This window comes from Medicago truncatula, chromosome 1 (assembly GCF_003473485.1).
Source record: "Medicago truncatula cultivar Jemalong A17 chromosome 1, MtrunA17r5.0-ANR, whole genome shotgun sequence".
Classification (NCBI taxonomy): domain Eukaryota; kingdom Viridiplantae; phylum Streptophyta; class Magnoliopsida; order Fabales; family Fabaceae; genus Medicago; species Medicago truncatula.
The window spans coordinates 46,603,557-46,626,946 of NC_053042.1; the positions used below are offsets into that span (position 1 = coordinate 46,603,557).

Sequence of the window (23,390 nt, forward strand, 5' to 3'; positions counted from 1 at the left end):
ATTTGCATATAATATCAACCATTGATTTGTTTATCAACGGTTGATATTACTCGTTTTACTCTCTAAAATGAACAACTCATTTTAGATGAGCTTTGTCTGGATCATATAGGTCTTACACAAGGATCATGATGTTTATTTTTTTGTTGTTAAAAATGATCGTGTATATTTCAATTTTTAAATTTTATATCTTAAAACATAATGACAAATATGAATGATTTAATAAGCTCTTAATATTAGGCAATTGATTTAATGAGCTCTAGTCATTGGATTATGAATAACACCGCTTTTATTTTTTTAACAAGTATCATGTTGGCTAGAAGAAGAGTTTTTCTACTTGCACCCTAGTTAATCATGGTTGCACCCTAAAATGACAAGATTACCCTTTCATAAAATTTGATTTTCAAAAAGCCTATTCCTTCTTTTTTGGTTACACCCCAAAACCCTTCTTCCAAAACCATAATTCTCCAATCGATCGATTGTGTTCTGCGAAGATTTTCAAAACCATACTTTCTCACGTCCATTCATGATTTCAAAGAAAATTCGAAGCAAATCAGGTTAGCAAGTGTTGTTCTTCAAATCGATTGTGTTTTTCTTGTTATGGGTTCTCAGTTCTGATTTTGTGTTTTCATTGTTCTGCGATTCACAGTTCTGCGATTTTGTAAACTCAGTTTAAGTAGGTTCATGTAAACTCAGTTTAAGTAGGTTCATGTTAACTCAATTTAAGTAGGTTCATGTAAACTTAGTTTAAGTAGGTTCATGTAAACTTAGTTTACATGAACCTACTTAAACTGAATTTAAGTTAACCTTGCCAATGTAAATTAAAAACGTAATCGTACAGTGCATCATTGCAGTTGAAGGAAATAAATTGAAACTAGCAAATAGAAGAAGAAATTCACTTACTTATATCTAATTGAGTATGTATGAAAAATATTTTGATTCACTCTTTAATTTTCATGAAGATTGATATTGAACATCAAATTGTTTGATCGATCGTTTTGTGGGGTGAAAGAGGGTGAAACTCACTGACAATGAATAAAATTAGGATTTAAAGAAAATTTATATAAAAGGGCAATTTTGGTATTATAAAAAAAAATTAAGAAAATTTGGGTGTAACCAAAAAAACATGGGGTGTAAATAGAAAAACTCCTAGAAGAAATTCACTCTAAAATGAATAGGGTTTATCAATTGACCGTATTAACGTATCAGTGGGTAAATACAAAGTGGCTGGTTATTTCATAATCTATATGCGTGTTGCTTCAAGCATTAAGGTTCGGCGGCGGTTGACCAGCCAAGCTCCGGCGCTGACCACCACATATAATATTAAATAATTTATTTATTTTATCGAATATATAATTATTTAAATAAAAAATATTAATATTTTTTTTTAAAGAAGCTAAATTAGCCCACTTAAATTGTCACCGGAGAGAATCAAATATGAGACCTCGAGGAGGAGCACACTCCTAGGTTTAAGCCAATACACCATGACAACTTAAGTGGGTTTTAAAAAATATTAATATTATTTGAAATTATCTATTGGATATTTTTTATAAGTAGATGATCCAATGAATTTTTAAATTAAGGTGGATGGATCAAATTCATCCATAGTTCTAAATGGATGGATTTAAACTCCATTCATTAACAAATTTTTTGTTTTATGGATGAATTTGATGAATTTTATAGTGAATGAATTTGATGGATATAAATATCATGAATCGTATTGCCACCCCTAGTTGCTTGCTAGAGGCTGTGAGTAGGTCACGAAAACAACTAGATTTGTAAGTTTGTTAAAAAAAAAGTATAGTGATTTGGAATTATTATATTTTTGGGTTTGCTTCTTCCCGGACGGAAATTTCATTTTTCCCATTTACAAGGGCTAAGCTAGAATTAGAAATGACCTCGCTCACTTTTTCCCTTTTTGAGTCATAATCACACACTTTTTTTTGTTGAAGAAATCACACACGTTATATATTGTGTATTTTGTACATTATCCTACAAGCTATTCTTCTATGTAGAATAGAAGTTAGTAATATTATTTATTTATGAGTATTATTGTGAATATTGCTATTTTTAAGAATTTAAAAAGAAGCAGTGCATAGTTACAAATACAAACAGATCTAAGTGAAGTGAATCTGATCATCATCGTCATCGTGGAGATTCAAACAAATATAAGAAAGAACGCATTGTCGATCTCGATGAGCTCGCCTTCTCTTCCCGTATCACAGTCACAGGTATGAATAACTGTTCTTGTGATTGTGAATGAGATGTGACGAATTTGAATTTGAATTTGAATTTGAATTTGAATTTGAATTTTAGAATTGAAATTGAAATTGAAATTGAGAATTGCAATTTACAGGGCACAAGAACGCTATCGTCTGTGTCGGTGTCTGGATTCACACGACTCTGCAAAGGTCTCGCTCTCGTTCTCGTTGCAGCCCACGCTGTTCTTTACTTCTTCCCTTCCGCTCTCACCTACCTCGCCCTCATTCCCGCCAGGCAAGTACTGTTCTTACTTCCATTCAAATCTTTTCCCATGTACTTTAATGGAATATCAATAAGCTTCCTTCACCTATATTTATTTCACAAACTCTGGTCAATATCCAAGTGCTACTAAAATTACGTGATTTAGTTATAACCATTAACATTATTAGATTAACGAGCATCCTGTCTACCGGCACTTTTGATTGAAGGTGTGTCCTGTGTCCCACGAAAACCAATTCGTGATTACATTCAATCATGTCATTTCTCATAAATTATCACGACTTGTCAGTGTCGGTGCCTGGTGCTTTGGATAGTTCAACTGGTTTGAGCTAAGAGATAAAGAGTAAATATTAATCTATAAACTACTACCGCTGTTCTGTTGAACTGCTCCCTCTGTTACAAAATATAAGTAAAAGTAATTCAAACAAGTTTGATGTATTTGGTTCAAAATTTGGCCCAAATATATCAATCAACTTTCTTTAACTCATTTTAGTTTATATTTTGTAACTGAGGTAATAACTACTAACATTTGCCATTCAAAAAAAAAATCATCCGTTTGTCTTCATAACATTATTTTTCTTCGATGTAAGCTGCTTTCTTGCTTAAGATTATGCTCCTACCAAATACAAGTTCAGCTGCTTTAGAAGTTATATTCCCGTTCGTTTCATTTTTCAGGACAATACCATTTGCCTGGAATCTCATTACAGCCGGTTACGTTGAACAAACTGTTCATGGGGTATGATTTGCTGTTCTATTCAACTATGTTACAATATTTGCATTTCCTAAGATGTATCTGTTGCTTCAAGGAAAACGTCTCAATTAACATTAGTATGTTTCTATAGGTAGTTATCAGCATAGTTTGTCTTCTGTTGATTGGCAAGCTGCTTGAACCAGTATGGGGTCCCAGGGAATTTATAAAGTTCATCTTTATAGTTAACATCTTAACTTCTCTCTGCATTTTCATCACTGCTATTGCTTTGTACTACATTACAAGACAGGAGATTTATCTGTAAGTGTTTGCAATCCATTACCTTATGAGATTATATTTTGTCTGCTGCTTCTTCTGTTATCTATCTACAAGCTTAATTGAGGCCTATTTGAAGCTTGATTATGCAGTCTCTTTTTGCTTCAACACTAGAAAATATTGTTGGCCCATTTTAAGTATAACATTTTTTGAAACAAGTCTTGAAGTTAATTTTACTGTATGCTATTTTTTAAAATCATATTAGATGCTATGCGTTCCATTTGCACATTAATCCAATTCTTTTTTCTTTTTACTTTTGCAATGTTCTAGCTACACACCACTTTCTGGATTTCATGGAGTCATATCTGGCTTCTTGGTTAGCATCAAGCAAATTATACCAGATCAAGAGCTTCCTTTCGTCAATATAAAAATGAAGGTTTGATGTTCTAACCTTCTTCCTTAACTTGTAACTCATTGCTTAATTTACTTCACAGCAACAATAGGTTTTTATGAAGAGGCCCTAAATATAGTGTCATGTCTCTTTTCTGTTCAGTGGCTACCATCTATCGCTTTATTGTGTTCTATTGCTCTGAGCTTCTGGATAATAGAGGCAACAACATATCTCCCAACTGTTATATTTGGTACATACATGAGCTGGATTTACCTGAGATACTGGCAGAAGAAGCCAGAAACAAAGCTTAAGGGTGACCCAAGTGAGGATTTTGCATTCTCTACATTTTTCCCAGAGATTTTAAGGTAAGTTATGATATTGGTTTGTTTATCATACATTATGAACTAGAAATTCCTTTAGTTATTCTGAGCAACTTCTACTTTTTTTTATATCTGCTGCCCTGTAGACCAGTAATAGATCCTATTGCATCAATATTTCATCGAATGCTCTGTGGAAGATCTGATGCTTCTAATGATGCTGAAGATTATGATCTTGGAAGTGAACATTTGCCAGGTTCTGACCCCATTGAGGCATCTAGGAGACGGTAATTTCCCTTTTCTGTGCTTTTAATTCACCTATTTGAGTATATTGCAAATTATAAATTACTAGTGTGGGGCAATTCACAATGAGAGACAATTAGATAGATAATAGAAGTTGCAGGTCTGAAGATTTTTTTTTTGCTGTGATGGTTGCTTGATGGTAAATGGTTTAAGTTAAAGAAAGGAGAAAAAGTTGACAAATGTTACAAACTTGCAACTTTTCGCCATCTTTTCTTATTTATTTGAGCTTTATTTTCTAACTGAAAAAATAATACCTGTCATAGCAAACAACTCACCATTGTGACTACTTTTCTCTTGTAGAGAAAGAGGTGCCCGAGCACTGGAAGAAAGGTTGGCTAACGAGAGGCTGGCTACTTCGCGGAGTGCAGGGGAGTTGCAAACAAATGCTGCAGGAAATGTATAATTCCCTAGATTTTGTAAATTCAGATAAGTTCGGCCAATATGAAACTATCATGAGCAACATTATCACAGTTGGTACAGAAATTATAATTTTTTTGTTTGTCCTAAAGGAATATTTTAATTTGCATGTATTTGGACTGTGATCTTCATGAGAGTGGAGTTTCTATTCCTTGTGTCAGATAATTGAGCTGTCTCGTGTACTTATCAAATATATTGACTATACAACTGCATGGAAGGTTGTTTTTTTTATAAGCAACTGCATGAAAGGTTTAGAACATGTCATTGCTTATCGATCCAATATTGGATGTCAAGAATCAAGATGAACTTCTTGTTGGTTCTGCTCTACGACTAAATTTTTTAGTTCTTTTTAATGGTTACTCAGAAATTTCATAAACCCTAAAGATATTATGTACCAAGTCGTCTTACCGGGACAATTAAAAATTGTCTATTATGGTGGATCACTTGTTTAAGTGGTGCACCCTATACTAAAGTGCAGTCCAAAGCTTTGACCTTCAACTTGCTGATTCATACTCATTTTTAGGCATGTAATATACTATCAATCAAGTATGTCATCTTGACCTATCCATAATGGATCAGTACCTCGACTTAAGCTGGATACAATTACGCCTACACAGAAAGCTACCTTTCAAACTCAAAAGGCCAACCACTCATTCATATCATCATATGTAGTACCAAAACATATTCCTCCTGTGTTGATGCTATGTGCAGCTTTTGCCTCTTCTGGCCAAACGCCAGACGGTAATGTTGAGTAGCAACAGTGAAAATGGGGGATGAGCAACAGAGAGGTGAGACAAATAAAAGTAATTCCAAGCACGTCTGCTCTAATGATAGGTATTGTACTGAGATATTGCTTTTGGCCTTTACCGACTGGGGGTTGTTATTTGCTCGCTGCGTAAATTTTTGAAAAATGCTAAAGAGTGTCCTTTGGGCACTTACTAAAAAAACACACATACAGTTTTTTGGCTTGAAAGCTTAATCGGTAATAATTGATTGGAGGGTTCTATTCAAGTTTAGCTTGAAAGTTTAAAAAATAAAATAAATAAATAACAACCCCCATGGACCATGATTATGTGTGTGTTTGCCATCATGTTTGCAACTTTAATTGCGCTTTCCCATGCAGTTTCACCATGAAAATAGTGAAGCTCCAAATCGGAGAGTTTGGCAAAATGTGGTTTTGGTGGGTATCCACTGTGATGGCAAACATACCCTATATTGCCCGAGGATTCCATTCAATTTTTGTTTATTTGAGGTTTGATAGTTGTCAACTTGTCATTTCTTCATAAACTTTCATCTTTTACTTTTTTAACTAAGGTCCGTACTGTACTTGTTATCATGATCGTTCGTTTATTTATTCTTAAAATACTCATTTCTAGAGTGCATAAATATCTGTCTAAAAAGTTAATTTACCAAACACATGAATTCTTGAAGTTGATGCATTCTGGAAGCTGATGTTTCGTAAATAAGGTAGATCCATCAAATACAATAGAATATAGTGATGTTTTCCGGAAGTTAATGTAAATGTCATCCCCAATTCAAAAATGTAACTGTCATCCATACATGCACATGGAATCAAAGCACCAGCTTCAAAACAAGAGATATACTGATGTTAATATTGTTAGCTATAATCATGGCCATTGAGTCCTTCTGTACCTTTGCAACAATATCTTTTACAACTTTTATACACGAAGTCATCAGAAGAAGACTTTCGGAGCAATTATGTAGTTACATATTACAACACCGAAGCATCATACAAAAAATGGGAAATTTATAGGCTGCAGAAGTTTTCTTTTGACAAATGTTTAGAACTAAAGTGCGAAAAATAGTTGCCATTGTTTTGGAATTGTATAAATCAATTTTCAGGTGCAGGTGCTTCTCCAGCTAAATACTGTTTGTGGACCATTCTCTTGAAATCTGCATGATATATTCCATGAGTAGCATCAATTAAAATATGCATTCGACAAATCATAATGTGAATGAATAATGAATAGAAAGAAAGCAACTATAACCTTAGTTTCTTAAAGATATGAGAAATGAAAATAACGATTTCACATGATTTCCCATCCTAATATGTTGAATAGTTAGTTGAAAGAAAAACCAATAACGATTTTCCTCCACTCTAAATAGTAAATATATGTCATGACATGAAGTTGGCAACAAGAAATGAAAATATGAGTGATGACTTCATGAGACTGAAGGGTGTTCTACCAAATTTGAATTATAAGGGTGAATTGTCCAATACAATTATACAACAATGTCCATTTTTAATTGTTATGAGCACAACTTTTACTCAATAAAGGGTGAAAAGATTTGTGCCACCTCTTTTCCCCTGAAGAGGTCCTTTTAAGTTTGAAGCATATCTTGTGTTAATTTCATGTCAAAGGATTCGTTTAGAAATATGGCAGCTGCCCCATCATTCTCATCTTTTCACCACATCTAAACTTGTTATGTATTTCTCTTTCCTTTTGAACAATAAGAGATCACATTTTACCCTCACGTGAAAATTACGTATTAGAGAATACATACCAGTTGTGCATGTCTATATTTGTTCGATATACTCTTTGTTATCGTTGAAGTTTATACAAAACCCATTAAATCATGAGTACCTCATTTTTTTGGGTCAACTAGTCTAGTAGTTAAAATTCACCTTTTGAAGGTGGTTAAACGTGAAACATATTATTCGAATCTCATCTCTTGCATATATAATGCATGTTCCTACCATTTGAGCTTAGTCGACGGGACAATGATCTCATTTTTTATTGAATACTTAACATTATAATAATGACGAGTATATTGAAGGAAAAAAAAAACGATATTTTGATATAATTAAATTTGATAATCAAATAATTTTATATTTCTTTTTCTCTCATGTATATTTAATGGTGTATATGTAAAATGAGAGAAATTGAGAGACACAATTCAAATACATGTTTAATTAGGTTTAGTAGATGATTAATAAATATAACAAATAAATAAAGGTTTCTCAATCACTCATAAACATGAAAGCCACTAAATCTATAACTATTAACTTATTAATTAACTATTAATAAAGGCAATACATCTTTTTGGTGTAGCTTATTTTCCTTCCCATTTTACCCTCATTTTGTTGGTTTGCATTGCGGTTATTACCCTTTAAAACTGAACCGCGGTTACCTTACCAAACCTTTTCAATCTATTTTTACCAAGCGCATGTCTTTGTGTCTAAGAGTTTATTCTTTGTGATAAAAATAAGGAGAGAGGCCTCTTTTCTATTCCTATTCTATCCTTACAGTTTCCAACTTCCCATGTAGATAATCCTCACACATGCCATTTCAATAACTTGCTTGCGGTTTTTTTTTCTTTTTCTTTTGGTAACCTTGCTCAAATTGGACAACAATAGGATTATTTACATATTCTGAAAAGATAAACTCCGTGTCTACTTCAATATTATGGAAGGAACTGATATTATAACAATGGTTGTCAAGGATGTCATGTGACTTTAACCGGTAAATTTGTAAACATTGACATTGATTGTTCTTCAATAACGTGTATCTCACTTTTATTACCAACTATTTCAAGTGTTCAATTATTTTTCATTGTCAATTTCTTATTTTATATCATTGATAATGGGATCAGTAGTTATAAAATCTTACATTGTTATGTTTAAAAAAAAAGGACATTTTCTTAAAAATTAAAGACATTAATGATACAAACTAATTTACGACAATGGATTCATTCAAAAAAATTTATGACAATGGTAAGTTTCTATCCTTGATTTTTCATCCTTTTTTGTTACTTCATCAACATAACCTCTTTCATTTTTTTCTCTTTTTCTTTATTCCTTTTTTGAAGCTCCAACTGGAAAAAATGGGATGATGTTTTACTTTTACCAGATCATGGTGGTAAATAACTTCGATCACCTTTAATAGATAAAAAGTGCCTAAATAACATATATTAATATTACAATATTTTCCCTTTTGTAGTTACCACTTAGGTAGTCACAACATCAAATTTTAGTTGTTTATTATTAGTTTCTTTCTCTCGCTCAAACTTTTGTAGTTTCAACATAGACCGAGGTTTGTCGTATACAACATAAGAAACTAAAGACATTATAGATAGATGGGAAAAGGAAAAAAAATGTTGTGGTATCCTTGACTAGCAGTAAATACATCAATGCAATGGAAGTTATGCACAGGGCATCAAGGTGCACGCAAGGATATACTACGAAGGCGTGAAATCAAGGGGAGCGTGCCAAAGATGAATGGATGATGAAATATGGAGGCTCCATATGTTATACTAGAGCCAATGGTTGCCATAGCATTCAGTGGTTGCGGCAGAACACCTAACTTCATGATGGAAGGGGACGATTGGCTACATTTTCCTAATTCCGTGTTGGCGCATCGTCTCAACACTATAATTATGAAGAGGTTATTTACAATTAGATTTTCATTCGTTGTTTCCCTCTTCTATTTTAATTTGTTCAATTGCAAAGCTTTTTTATTCAAAGTTTGTTACAATCTGATTATTCAATTTTTTAAAGCATAAGAGAAGTTGAAACTATCCGAACAAAATGAGTCATAGGAGGTGTTGGGGATCCTATGTTTCCTCCTTTTTGGTGGGTTTTACTATGACAATGGTCTAAACTTGATTCAACGAGGAATGAAAACATCGGCAACATGGATATTCTTCTGCTATTGATTACAAGTTGTTTTTTGTTTTATCCAATATTTTTTATTTTAAGGAACACATTTGTTTTTTTGTTTGTTTGTTACAATTCTATTTATTCCTTGGATTGCTGCTATTGATTACAGGTTTTGCTCCTTCATATTGTTGTACTTTAATTTTAATCGCTTCTTATTGTATTTCTATTTGCTAATGATGCTTATTCTTTGTGTTGCACCATCTACTCTTTTTAATTGTTTTTGTGCTTTACATATACTACTGCCAATATAGATTTTGTCCAATTTCAAAGAAGCCAATATAGATTTTGTCCAATTTCAAAGAAAATTAGATTCCGCATAAAAATTGATTATTACCTTGGCAGGAGACTTTGGGATTCATTATAAAATCATATTTCAGGGATTGACATCCGCCAACTATTCTATCTTAATTCATAAGGTTTAATTTTTTTTTAATTATTTTTACAAAATGTCTCAAACATATTAAATATTTGTTAGTACTTCTCCTAAAAAAATATTTGTTGGTATCGAAATTGTTGAGTAGATACATACGTTAGCGGAGTAAAAAAAGCAGACAGACGGACAAGAGAGAGAGAGAGAGAGAGATTTGAATCCTAGCTAGGATAGGAAAGGTGGTTACGTGAATGAAAAAAAGGGAAGGGGTGGTTGTAGGCAGGGGCTCTTGCCTTCTATTTCTCCAAAATTTCTCAAACAAGAACATCACCTATATGCCCCAGTTTAATTAACATTCCACTTACTATGTTACATTGACTATCTCAATAAAAAATATTGCAATGTATGAATAAGTGATATGACTAATGTGTAAACATTCTTTCACTCTTTTTGAAATGTCTTCGTCCTTTGCAAGACTTGGATGTGTTATCAAAGTTTTGTTCTTATTTCTTCTATTGGTTTGTCTTAGATTTTCATAATTTTATATTTTGTGACATACTCAAATGGCTCGAGATATAATATAGAGCATATGTATATTGGCTCGAGATATATTTTGTGTTAGAGATGGGAAATATTTAATGTCTTCATCAAACCCGCCCCCATAAATGTCACTCATGTTTCATGCATATTCATCCTCCATAGTTAGACGAGTATGCATCACAAAACTAATTATATATTAAGTAACTCCATGTTAAAGAAGTGCATGAATTACATATCTTACATTTTTATCAAGTTTGATCATGTTTTTTTAATCAAGCTTGATCATTCTTTTAATTCTAATAATTTTCTCCAATATATATCAAGAAAAACTAAACCAACATTGATGTTGAAAAACATATTGTTTACGAGTTACATGCGTTAGTGGCAGTAGAAAGAGCGGACAGACGGGCACGGGAGTGCCGGTCTGAACACTAGTAAATAAATAAAGGTAGTAAAACGAGTGAGATACGCACAAACACATCATAATAGTACAAGACAAAACCCTCCCAAAAAAACAAAGGGAATTTCTATGATACACTCGTAAATTGAGATGTACCGGTACTCTTGCTTCATAAATCTATAAACTAACGATCAATTTTATGAAATAAATAGTTATTTGTCGGCATTTATATTTTAGAAAAAATGCATCATTCATTGTTTATAAGAATCATAGTAATTTTTTTTACATATTATCGTATAAAATAATCAAAGTTCTCTATTATGAGTGATAAAAATTTTAAAAAATTATTTTGTTTACACTTTTGATGAATAAGATTTAATCATTATAATTTTAAATGATAAAAAATAATATTTTTTTTCAGAAAACAACTCATTTACCTATAAAATTAAAAGATTTGTGTACCTGACCACTCAAATACAGTAGAATTTGCCAAAAACAAAACATGAAAGACTTGAGATTTGGTTTCAACGAGGAAATCCAACGTTAGATTGTTGCATATCAGGTTTCTCACTCACTCTGTCTGAATAACAACCAAATCTAACGTAGTTTTAGTCTCCTGCTTCAACAATTTTTCACCTTCAATTCTTTCGATTTGAAAGTTATGTCCCTCATTTTTTTCTTTTCAAAGTTATTGAAATTTCCCATTCTTGTTGTTATTTACGTATTGATTTGTTCTGAAAGAATTTGTGTTTTTCATTTTGATTATGCTGCTTATGTTTTTCTTCTTCTTTCTGACACATGTTTTAGTCATATTTATTGCAGTCTTTCAGAGTAAAGTTTGATCACTGTCATATTCATATTTTTTTTTTTCTTTATTCTTAGCTTATCCAATTCCTATGCATTTTTCATTTAATGTGTATCACTATCATGGTTGAAATGAAGCATTTGAATTGGACACTGTAGTAGTAACTACAAAAGATAAAAGAGGTGAATTCTAAATGTTAATATTTCTGACTGCTATCTATCTGGCATGACTGTTTGATTCTGCTAATTTTGTATTGTGTACTTTGCTGATTTTGTGCTGTAAAACTGTAAATAGTGTTTAACAACACTCGATGAAAAGTAGAATAGCTTAGATTTTGATTTACTTTTGTTGCTGCAAACTGATGGAAGAAAGGCAGCTAGAGTGCTTGTGGTTTTCACCCACTTTTACAGTTTGTGATGCTTAAACACCGAACAAAAATTATCATTTGTTGATAGGAAGAACATGTTTGTGTATATGTATATTCTCAGCATTGAAGTCTTTTTTAACAATTCGATCAGAAAGATCATAATCCAAATTTTAACTTCTATTCTTCTTGCATATAGACTCTACAACCAATTGTGTAAGTTTAACTTATTATTATTGGTAGTTATATATATTTTTTTTTACAAACATCACATAATTGTTATAGAAATCTTTTGTTTGATACTCTTTGTAAGGATGCAGATGAAATGCTGCAGCTGTTTCTTTTGAGCATGTATTTGATGTTCAACTGTTGTTGTTTCAATTTTTTCTAACACTAATTGTATAATGAAATTTTCTTCTCATACAGGTTTTGTCTCTCACCGTACAAGTTTCGTTACTGAACACTCTAATGCAGAAAAGTGCGGGAAGTATTACAAGCCACTTGCTTGGAGGTTTATATTGTTGTCTAAGAAGATGCATATTTGCCGTTTTATCAGCCGGCCCTTTACCGAATCATATTGCTTTCATCATGGATGGGAATCGAAGGTACGCTAGGAGGAGAAACATGGGAGAAGGTGATGGTCATAAGGCTGGATTTTCAGCTCTCTTGTCTGTCCTTAGATACTGTTATGAATTGGGAATTAAGTATGTAACTGTCTATGCATTCAGCATTGATAATTTCAGAAGGAAGCCTAAAGAGGTTCAAACATTCATGGAATTGATGCGGGAGAAGATTGAAGAGTTGCTTCAACAGGAAAGCATTATTAATGAATACGGCGTTAGATTACATTTCATTGGAAACATGCAACTATTGACCGAACCTGTCAGGGTTGCCGCAGAAAAGGCAATGAGAGTTACTGCACACAACCAAGAGAGAGTTCTTTTAATTTGTGTTGCTTATACTTCGCGCGATGAGATTGTGCATGCTGTTCAAGAATCCTGCAAGGATAAATGGAACGAAATTCAACCATCCAAGGAAGATAAAGTTTCCAATGGTGAATTTACAAGAATTAATCAGGGCCTGAAAAGAAACGGTCTTGATTTGAATTTTCACAATTCATGTAACGAAAATGAAACCAAAGCTTGTAGTATTCTACATGAAGAAGCAGAAGGTGCTGAAGAGAAAGATGCTTTGTTAGAGCAAAACGTTAAAAAACATGATGATAATTACAGTGAAGGTGAAATCACATCTTGCAATGGGACGGTTGAAATAACTGAAGAGAGAAAATACAAGCAGCACCAGATTGCTTCTATAAAACTAGTTGATATCGAGAAGCACATGTATATGGCAGTGGCACCTGACCCAGATATATTGATCAGAACTTCTGGAGAGGCACGTCTCAGTAATTTTCTTCTTTGGCAGACTAGTGCATGCCCTTTGTATGCACCAAAAGTACTTTGGCCTGAAATTGGTCTGAGACACTTGGTGTGGGCAGTATTGAACTTTCAGAGACACCATTTTTACTTGGAAAAGAAAAAGAAACAGTTTTGATTGTAACCTTACTCAGCTATGATTCAGAGATAATTTATGTGATGATAGTTTGTTTTTCTATCTTGGGTCATTTTATGTTTTTATTTTACTCTGGGTAGAGTTGTTCAAATCATAGGAGTTTGAGTGAATCAGGATGAAAAGAAACAACGAAATTAAACAATAGAATATAGATATATGGTTTATACATGAACTCTTGAAGTAGGCTTCTAGAGTGCATCAGTATCTCTGAAAAATTAACTTACCGAACACATAAACTCTTGAAGTTAATGTGTTCTAGAAGTTGATTTATCGTAAATAAGGCAGATCACATACAATGAATGTAGTGATGTTTTTCGGAAGTTAATGTAGTAGCACCCATATATGCACATGGAATCAAAGCACCAACTTCATAATCATAGTCATTGAGTCATTATGTTCCTTTGTAACAATATTTTTTACAACTTTTATACACAGTCATCAGAAGACTTTCAGAGGAATTATATAGTTACATATTACAATACCGAAGCATCATACAAAAAATGGGGAAATTTATAGGCTGCAGAAATTTTCTTTCGACAAATGTTTACAACAAAAGTGCGGAAAATAATTGCTATTGCTTTGGAATTTGTATAAATCAACTTGCAGGTGCAGGTGCTTCTCCAGCTAAATACTGTTTGTGGACCATTCTCTTGAAATCTGCATGATATATTCCATGAGTACCACCAATTAAAATATGCATTCGACAAAATCTACAACGGTTAAAACATACAATCTACTAGAGCAGTAGATATTAAAGTAATACAAGTTTTAGAACCCTCAAGGAATTCAATAGAGTAATTGAAATAAAGATCAAATGAAGTAAAATTTGGAGCAATAACAAGAAATAGTTGGAAGTTTAAATAATTCAATCAGAAAACAAATGTGCTTTAGAATGGAAAAAAAAACTCCAACCTTCCTTATCATTCCAAAGCTCTGCAGCATAGTTGTTTAGAGGGCTCTCCAGGTTAGGCTCTGTTGTTAGAAAATAATTGATCAGACAGGAACACAACGGTGACTGCAAAACTTGTAAAATAAATGAAGAACAGACCTTCCAATAGACTTTGTATAGACAGAAGCATAGTTCTGCAGTCATAAGCTGAAGACCACTTGTCCTATAAAATCAAAAGGTAAGAAATTAATACTAATACAAGGTATCCAATATCCATAGTACATATAATTGGTAGATGGAAATTTTGACTCGAGTATTTGCTATTTTGTTGATGAATACCTGAAGGATGTCTAGACAAATGTTGCCAAACTGGTCAACATTTGGATGAAAGCACGTCGTCTCAAACTTGACTTGAGGTGGTTTAAAAGGATAGTTGGGGGGGAAATGTAAGGAAAGTTTATAAGATAAACCCTCATAAGGAGTTCCTTTTCCACCTTCAATTGTGCCAATCCATGTAAAAATATTTTCACCATCAGGGAAAGCAGATACTCCAAGATCTCCTCCACTCATCTACACAAAAAGTAATTAATAATCAGTATTTAGAGTGAGTCAGAATGAATGAATGAAAGCAACTATAAATTTAGTTTCTTAAAGATATAAGAAGGTTACCCAACAACACATTTCACATGATTTGCCATCCTAATATAAAGAAGTAAAGTCCTAAGTATGCGTGGTTGCCCACAATAAAGCACGGAGAATCATCGGATTAAGCGTGTCCAAGGTGTTTGTGTCCGTATCCGTGCTTCATAGGTTACCCAACATTATAAATTTGACAATAAGGCCTAAAAATAAAAAATTGAGTGTATACAGCAAAGAGAGACATACATACCATGAGAGCCATTAATTCCTTCTGTAGTCTGCAATTACACAAAAATTGAATAGGATGAATTAAACTATCAAAATATATTCTACCACATCAAAGTTTACAATTTAAAATAAAAAGAGTAAAAATGAACACACGATAATCAAATTTCATTTCATGCATGAGTTCTACTCAAAATTTGTAATTTCAAATTTGTTTGCAATGAATAAATCAAAAACCAATCAAAACTAAACAAACTAAATTAGGAGATGGAAAATCAAATTTAGAAATATTTAAGGGGGAGAAGATGAACCTTTGAGAAACGGAAGTTGTGTCAGCAGGAAGAGGAGAAGCGAGAGGCTTCTTGGAGGATGATCGACGATGGCGACTGGCCGCTGATTCAACAGGGGAATTTTCTTCGGCGGTGGTGTTTGATCGGACCTCCATGACTCCGATCAACGGAGGCCTAATTAGCTCAACGGTTCAGATTTCTATTAACTCTAAACGAGGAGAGACAGGGAGACTGAGTGAGAAACTTTCTTTCTATTTTAGAATTTCGCTGAAAAATATGAGAATTAACTCATTAAGGGTCACTTTGTAAGACATCTCAATGAGCTTATAGTTTATAGTAGTTTATAAGCTTGTCTGACAAAAAAAAAAAAGCTTTGTTTGATAATACTTTTTCACTATGAGCTTATAATTTATTTTACGAGTTTATAAGCTATTTTTGAGAAGCTATTTCAAGTAGCGTTTGAGCTTACAGCTTATTGTTTTTTCTTCCACTTTTACCCTTATTATTTTATTTGAATACCAATTTTACCCTTATATTTAAATGACAATGTAATTATTATTATTTGGCAACGGCACAGAACGTCCCTTTAAATAAAATACTGGATATAGTTAATATTTTTGATTGTATGTACCTCACTTAATTTAAAACATAAAGAAAGTTGATTACGCCTACGTACTTATTTTTTATTTATGATTTTTTTTAATAATATTTATTATTTTTATTATTACCTAGCAACTGTGCTAATAGGACGTCCTTACAAAATCACTACCAAATAAAAAATATAGGACGTCCCTTACGTACTTATTGTTTAATATTTTTGAAAGAAAAAAATCACGTTTATGAAAGGTTTTGTTTAATTTTTTTTATGAAGTATAAAAATTGAAATAAAATAAATTTTAATTAAAACATTAGCAAATTTATTAATTTAAAAATAATATATGAAAGAAATATTGAATTAATATATTAAATTTTAAATTTTAAATATTTTTAATATCAATTGATATAAATTTTATTATTAATTAAGAGTACCCTTTTATGTCATTTTACATTTATCAACTAGTTGAACCGTTAATTTTACCAAACACGTTAACTAGTTTATCAGCTATAAGCTATAAGCTATTAGCTATAAGCCGTGTCATTTTTTATTTTATTTTTGGTCTAGGTCATTCTCATTTTTTTAATGTACCATTAATTACTTTTTCGTATCCCTTAATTATGATTAGCACACTAATTTCAAAGTACCACATTTTACTTTAATTTATAATGATGAGAAATGCATTATTAATAGTTAACAAAACTATTTTATAAAAGTGTCATGTTTATATACAAACATTATTGCATTTCTTAATATACATGTAACAACCTTAAACGATATTCATTTTTTTTTTACCAAGCAAAAATTAATTATATTAACAACAAAAGAGAGTCTTTAGTAACACAAGGTCTGTGCTAAGAAGAACCTCAAAAGTTTAAAATCAAAGGAAATGAAATCTCATCTTAAAACGGATGGAGTAGTAAAAATGGGCACACAAGTTGAAACAAATATATTAACTTTTATTTATCAATTTTTATTTATATTTTTGGAAAGAGAAAGTACACCGTAGAGTGTAGGCTGTAAATTTGCAATGTAATCTTATAACATAGTTTTCATTATTAAGAGCTAAATATTTTTTAAAAAACTCAGTATTTGATCCAAGAATCGACTATTTCGAAGGGACCAATTTCCCTGTCTATTTTTGGGGGCTCCATTAAAAGTCAGAGCATAGCTCCATGTGGACACCTACCACTGCCGTGATTTGGATTTAAATTTCATTCATTCATTTACATGTGAGTTTTCAATGACTATTGTCATATTATCTATAAAAAAATTATTTCATAGAAAGTAGTATATCGAAATTTTCTGCTATTTTAGCTGTAAATGAAAATGTTGTATTTTGTCCAAAAAAAATGTTGTATTATTAATTTTGCAAAGAATGTGAAAAAATAATTTAATTGGTAGAATGTGAGTGAGTGGACAGCAACCTCTTAAACACTAACAACAGTGTTTGAGGGTCCACGAGCCGCCAACGCCAATGTTTGTTTGTGGTGGAAGTGATTAGATGACTAAGCATTAAGATGGAGCTTATCTTAAAATTACCATATAATAAAGTGTGTTTACGTACGCTGCCACTTTTTTGTGGTGTTTACATGAAAGAAAATACACTAAAAAAATACTACTAATTTGGGAAGCTATTCTAAAACTAGTACTTTTTTCATATTCATAATAATTACTTCCTCTGTCTTAAATTATAAATAAATAAAAAAAATCATACTTATTAAGAAAACTAAAACATAAAAATTTGAAGTTTAGTTTTTTGTGTTTTCTTTGGAAAAATTTTATAGGAAGATGTAAAAACAATTTTCATTGGCTATTGGTTATGGAAAAATGAAAGAGAGAGAAAATTGAATGTAATTTGCATTTAATTTTATAAGAATAAACAAAAAAATCTTGAAAAAAATAAAAGTTTGTCTTTTTTACTTGTATTTTGGGACAAATAAAATGTATTTTTATTTTGCTTATATTATGGGAGGGAGGGAGTACATTGACTATAGCGGAGTGGTGTTGAAAGATGTGTTTAACCGAAAGTTTAGTGTAGCATGAAATAAAAATAACAAGTCTAACGAGATGTTTCATTGCGATTGGCGTAATATAAGGGATCATGATTAATGAAAATGAAAGTATGTTCAAAATTAGAACAATAGTGAATTGAAAATAGTGGAACGATATATTCAAACTTGTGTATTTTCTGACTTTGATAGAACCATTACATTTATATGCCTATAACCTAACGTTTTTTTAGAAGTTACTCCCTTCATTTCTATATATAAGCACCTTTTGCATCTGATAAAAGAGTGCTTAGATATAGGGACAGAGGGAGTAAAATAGAATATATCTTGAAAATTTGGAAATTTCATCGTAAGAAGTGCCGAAAACCAGCAAGAGGTTGTTACTTGCTAAGGAGATGAACTTTCAAGAGGTTTTCTGCTACACGGATTCTCTCCATTTTGTTCAAATCCTTAAAGAGCTAACCCCTGGATTTCATAAGTATATGTTGATTCAAGAAGGAAACAACTGTGCAGATTTCCTAGCTAAGACTGGTGCTTCTTCTACTTCAGATTATGTTGTTCACATCTCTCCTCCGACAGGATTATCTGATCTTTTAGATTCAGACTCTGTGGGAACCTGGTTTCGTAGACTTTAGTCTTTTCTTTTTTTGTGTTTTTGTTAGCTTTGTAACAAAAAAAAAAAAAAAAGCATCGGTTATGAAAAAGGTGAAAAATCACCTCATTACAAATGAATACTCAAACAAGATAATGGGTTAGGCCACCAAAAATGTTAAGAAAAAACAAAATTTGGATGATTTGCTTTTAGCCATTAATAAGATTGAAGCTTAATTTTATCAAGTAATTGTTGTAATGAAGCCTCTTTTTGTTGAAAAACATGAGTATTTCTTTCATTGCAGATCATCCACACACAACAAAGTCAAATGAGATTGAGAGTTAAGCGGATACTCTTTAGAAAGCCGTCTAAAGTCTCAAACTGAAGTAAATGATCCGATAAATGAACATGGTGAACCGTAACGAAACCAAACAAACTAGTTATGTCATACCAAATTTTTCCAAAAAAAATCGAAGAAGAGGAATAAGTGATTAACTAATTACGTAGAACCATGAACCATCGATCGAGTGAGTTTGGGGTGGTTCATGCTTTCTATATAAGTCGTTGTACACTAAGGCAAAGGTTGTAACCATGCGTCATGCGTGCCGTAAGCAGGCTCTGATGGGGGAACCCGTAGGAAGGGGGGACGATCCGCCGAATTCACATCAGAAATCGCCGGAACACAAACGAAATTTTGAATTGCGTATAGAAACAAAACGAACCACTTCTATTCTTGGAGCTCCTCCAATATACGACACCTACCCACATAGATGAATATTTGGTTGAATGATGTGTCTCCTAATTAAGTTGTCGGTTGTAGGTAATCGATTTCACAGAAAATGCCAAACAAATAAATCTGAGTTTAAGGGAACATATGATTAATTGGCTTTGAGAATATTACTAGTCTATTCTTAGATCACATTTAGATCAATTTGAGTTGAGGGACTCTTGAATTTCTGTCAATTTTTCAATAATTACGAGAGCCTTGAGCTTTGTATTTGACATGTTTGGGTCATAAAAGTTTATCTTACCTGTGTGACTAGAGCATAGACACACATAGAACTTGCATGACAAGTCATACATACACATATATTGGCATGTCATACGCAGTTTTTGTGAACGAAACAAACTCAACCTATTGTCACCACAAGACTTTATTCAAATTTATTGTGATTTTTGATAAGCTACAAATTGATTGTGAATTCTTTACTGCACCAAACGAAATGAATTACACATAGTTCAAATTCAATTCATTTATCTTACCAACTCAATTTTCAGTTCATATTCCCGTGAATTGATATTGTTCTAGTCTTATTTTTATGTCTACTGAAATCCTCAAGTATTTATTTGGTTATTTATTCAATCTTGCATTATTCCGTAAGAACAGAATAGCAAGTGGTGATAATCCTAATCCCATTGCATAATTCAACCTACTTTATGTATTTAAATTAAATTAGAAAAAACATACAGAAATGAGATAAGGCAAAATAAAGCAATTGTCTGCTATGAATATGATATTTGAGATAAAGCAAAATTAAGTTTTGTACAAAAAAGCAGCCAAACTACTACTACTAGGAAGCTGATGATGCTGGAAAGAAACAAAGGCCTTGAGACATTCAGTTTTATGTCCAATACCATACACTGTGGAACTAGTGAATTGTCATGTCACAATCCATGGAGCACCCACCCAACCCAAGCATGGATGGTTGAGCATATCTGCTAATAAAGCTGTTCTTTCCTGTCATGCAACCATCTCCAACTGTTGAAAAAAGCACATAACAATCAGTCATATTGAGCATCTTGTGTATGATTTATTTTTACCATTTCTTGGTTCTTGTATAAAGTTCCCTCCAAATCCCAATTCCATGTGGCAAAAGTAAAGGTAATACCCAATTTAGATCATTTCAAATATTTTTTTGCCATTTTGAAAAAAAAAGTTATACTTTGGCCAATAAATATTCAGCCTAATAAGTTTATTTTCTTAATTAATATTAAAAATTGACAATGAAGCTCAACTTAGTTGGTAAGACGCTTCACCTACACCAAAAAAAGGTCTGGGTTCATGTCATGAGACGGAGAAATGGAGAACACTATTGATTGATCCCCTTTACAAAAAGGATGTTTTTTCAATGACATTAAACTACTTGGGGTTTTTAAATATGTATTAAAATCCCAAAAAAAAAAGGTATTTAAAAAAATTGCAACTTTGTCCATAAGCTTATCAATAATTATGTAATTAAGCATGTGAACTACAAAAATTTGTAACTCTAACAAATATAAAAACCTGAGTAAATCTAATTTATAGGCATGCATATATAACTTTTGATCACATATATTGGACTTACCAATGGTAATCCCATCTGGGTCTAACTTTGGTCATCCGATTTTCACCATATGGATAATCTGTTTCAGCTCTTCTTGCATTTCTAAAAGCACAACATCCAATTGAATAAATCCCTATGAGCAAAATAAGCATTGTGACAGTTAGAACTGATAGCTTATGCCAATTCCTTCTTATGTCTTCAAGTACACCAGCTTTGCATGAATCACACTCATAACATAGCAATGTTGGTTCATTGCTCCATTTGTAGCAATCTGAGTCTTGTGTCATCATCACTGCTTCCATATTGTAATTGCATGCAGTTGGTGGCTTACAACATCCTGACTACATTAACCATAACTTAGCATTAATCAATTTCACATTCAAAAAATGTTATTTTGTAACTTTAGTAGTAGTAATATATTTATTGAAAATTGAGCTAGTAACTTAAACTAATTATAATTTGTACCTGTATTGGAGACATATCATTCTGCATGTAATCCAAAGGGGTCCAAGAGGCAAGTTTGTCACAAGTTTTAGACCCTAAAATACAATTCTTTATAGTATTCCAATAACGAGGATCTTGTATTCTTTTCTTCAACCAAGGTGAATAATCTGTAAGATGATACTCACTATAAGATCTACCAGGCACTTCTACACCACCACCTTTACTAGTCACACCAAAACCAAATATAGTCAAACCTAATAGTGCTACTATTAGCAATAACATAATCACCAAGTACAACCATAGTGCACATGCAACATGAAAACAAGCACCAATGAAACCAGCTAATGATATCACAAGTACAATAAAACCTATTACAAGAAGTGGTGTTTGGAGAAAATTTGCACAAGTTGTACTGCTCCTTGCCATCCATAGTCCTGCTCCAATTATTGGTATGGATGCTAAAAGTGTTAACAAGTTTAAGAGCCCTATCACTGTGTTACTGAACCTATACATTTCTCTTACTCTTAATTGCTCTCTAAAGTTTTTTTTCCTATATTTGTTTCTTCTTGTGGTGTCTTTATATCTATTTATAAAAGGGAGAGAGAGGTACTTAGTTTGAATGGTGTATTCAGAAACTTTAGTTCAAGTATTGTGAAAATGAGTGAATGATCATGACATTGTACTTAGTTGTTAAGGAAGTTATTATTCATTCAGAATGACATATTTGCCCTTCTTGCTTGCCTCATTTATTTAGAATTTGAGTTTTGTCTAACTCTAATGACTTTGATACCAACTTAAAATTTGGGTTCAACATAATTCAACCATACAAAATCAGTTTAGAATAAAAAAAATATCTTTCACTTATAAACATATTTTAGGTTTAATCTCGTTCAATGTGTGGCTCTTAACAAATTTTCCGACTTTTTTTCAAGTGACTAAATGTCTGAATTGACATATTTATCCATATATATCTCATGTGAGTCATGTTGTAGATCAATTCACAAAGGCATAAATTCCATGTGCATATAGACAAGGCAAGCAAAGAATTAACAACTAGTGATGGTCATTTTGGTAACTACAACAAATGATGCTATTGATTTTTGGGTTATATGGACCCCATTTGGACTTGTTTGTGAAGCAAGATCATGAACCTGATTTGGTTATTCTTGGATGGGTATTATAGAATAGTATAGTATATAATATATAGTATACGGAATTTGGATGCTCTTTCTTTCTTATCCTGTCTCATCTAATTTTAATGGTCATATTATACCATGTGTGATATGTCTTGTAGGCTCCATATAATGTACCCTAATTCTTTTTCTTTTTGTTTGTTAAAAAGAAGTTCCACTAAGCTTTAAATCGTCGATGACAAATATACTTTAGCAAAGCACCTCGTGTTGTTGATATATTGTCTTCTACCATTTGAAATTTAAAATGAAAAAGCTATTTTTGTAAAAGTATTCCCAAAAACCCTTTTCCCCATATCACCCAATTTTGAGAGTGAAATGAGATCTATAAGAAATTGCATGGTATTACTATTACTCATCGACACGCATGTGCATAATATTAAATTCGAGAGGGGTACAAGGTGACTATTGAGGCTAAGTGATTTGTGATCATTTTTCAGTAGGTTGATGGTAACATTTTTTTGTATTATAAATGTGATTACTGTTAAAACTTAAAACCGAATTTATTCTTTATTCAAAGTTGACTTGAGTCAGAGGGAATAGATTCTTGTTAGGTCGACCAAAAGTAATTCAAAGAAAATATTTAATGGG

The 23,390-nt window shown here is 32.2% G+C and overlaps 4 protein-coding genes across 6 annotated transcripts; 2 read left to right on the forward strand and 2 right to left on the reverse strand.

Annotated features, from left to right (window-relative positions):
• The first annotated feature begins 1,905 nt into the window (after positions 1–1,905).
• On the forward strand, positions 1,906–5,113 carry LOC11427992 (rhomboid-like protein 19). Its single transcript, XM_003591893.4, has 8 exons — positions 1,906–2,228; positions 2,354–2,493; positions 3,154–3,214; positions 3,321–3,487; positions 3,773–3,878; positions 3,996–4,198; positions 4,300–4,437; positions 4,754–5,113. The coding sequence occupies exons 1-8, from the start codon at positions 2,193–2,195 to the stop codon at positions 4,854–4,856; spliced, it is 954 nt and encodes a 317-aa protein (XP_003591941.1). The 5' UTR covers positions 1,906–2,192; the 3' UTR covers positions 4,857–5,113.
• A 6,233-nt stretch (positions 5,114–11,346) lies between these two features.
• Positions 11,347–13,641, forward strand: LOC11418409 (dehydrodolichyl diphosphate synthase CPT3). 2 transcript variants are annotated; one of them, XM_003591894.4, is made up of 2 exons: positions 11,347–11,423; positions 12,457–13,641. In XM_003591894.4, exon 2 carries the CDS (start codon positions 12,499–12,501, stop codon positions 13,579–13,581), a length of 1,083 nt encoding a protein of 360 aa, XP_003591942.2. In that variant the 5' UTR covers positions 11,347–11,423; positions 12,457–12,498; the 3' UTR covers positions 13,582–13,641. The 2 variants fall into 2 exon arrangements, with proteins under 2 accessions (XP_003591942.2, XP_024641152.1); XM_024785384.2 differs by having other exon boundaries at positions 11,354–11,520.
• A 307-nt stretch (positions 13,642–13,948) lies between these two features.
• On the reverse strand, positions 13,949–15,952 carry LOC11406985 (probable ubiquitin-conjugating enzyme E2 C). 2 transcript variants are annotated; one of them, XM_003591895.4, is made up of 6 exons: positions 15,664–15,952; positions 15,378–15,405; positions 14,828–15,058; positions 14,648–14,711; positions 14,512–14,571; positions 13,949–14,256 (listed from the first exon to the last, which is right to left on the reverse strand). In XM_003591895.4, exons 1-6 carry the CDS (start codon positions 15,795–15,797, stop codon positions 14,195–14,197), a joined length of 579 nt encoding a protein of 192 aa, XP_003591943.1. In that variant the 5' UTR covers positions 15,798–15,952; the 3' UTR covers positions 13,949–14,194. The 2 variants fall into 2 exon arrangements, with proteins under 2 accessions (XP_003591943.1, XP_039685811.1); XM_039829877.1 differs by lacking the exons at positions 15,378–15,405; positions 15,664–15,952 and adding an exon at positions 15,158–15,338.
• A 4,362-nt stretch (positions 15,953–20,314) lies between these two features.
• On the reverse strand, positions 20,315–22,271 carry LOC11415230 (tetraspanin-6). Its single transcript, XM_003591897.4, has 3 exons — positions 21,631–22,271; positions 21,187–21,506; positions 20,315–20,600 (listed from the first exon to the last, which is right to left on the reverse strand). Exons 1-3 carry the CDS (start codon positions 22,120–22,122, stop codon positions 20,561–20,563), a joined length of 852 nt encoding a protein of 283 aa, XP_003591945.1. The 5' UTR covers positions 22,123–22,271; the 3' UTR covers positions 20,315–20,560.
• Positions 22,272–23,390: the final 1,119 nt, after the last annotated feature.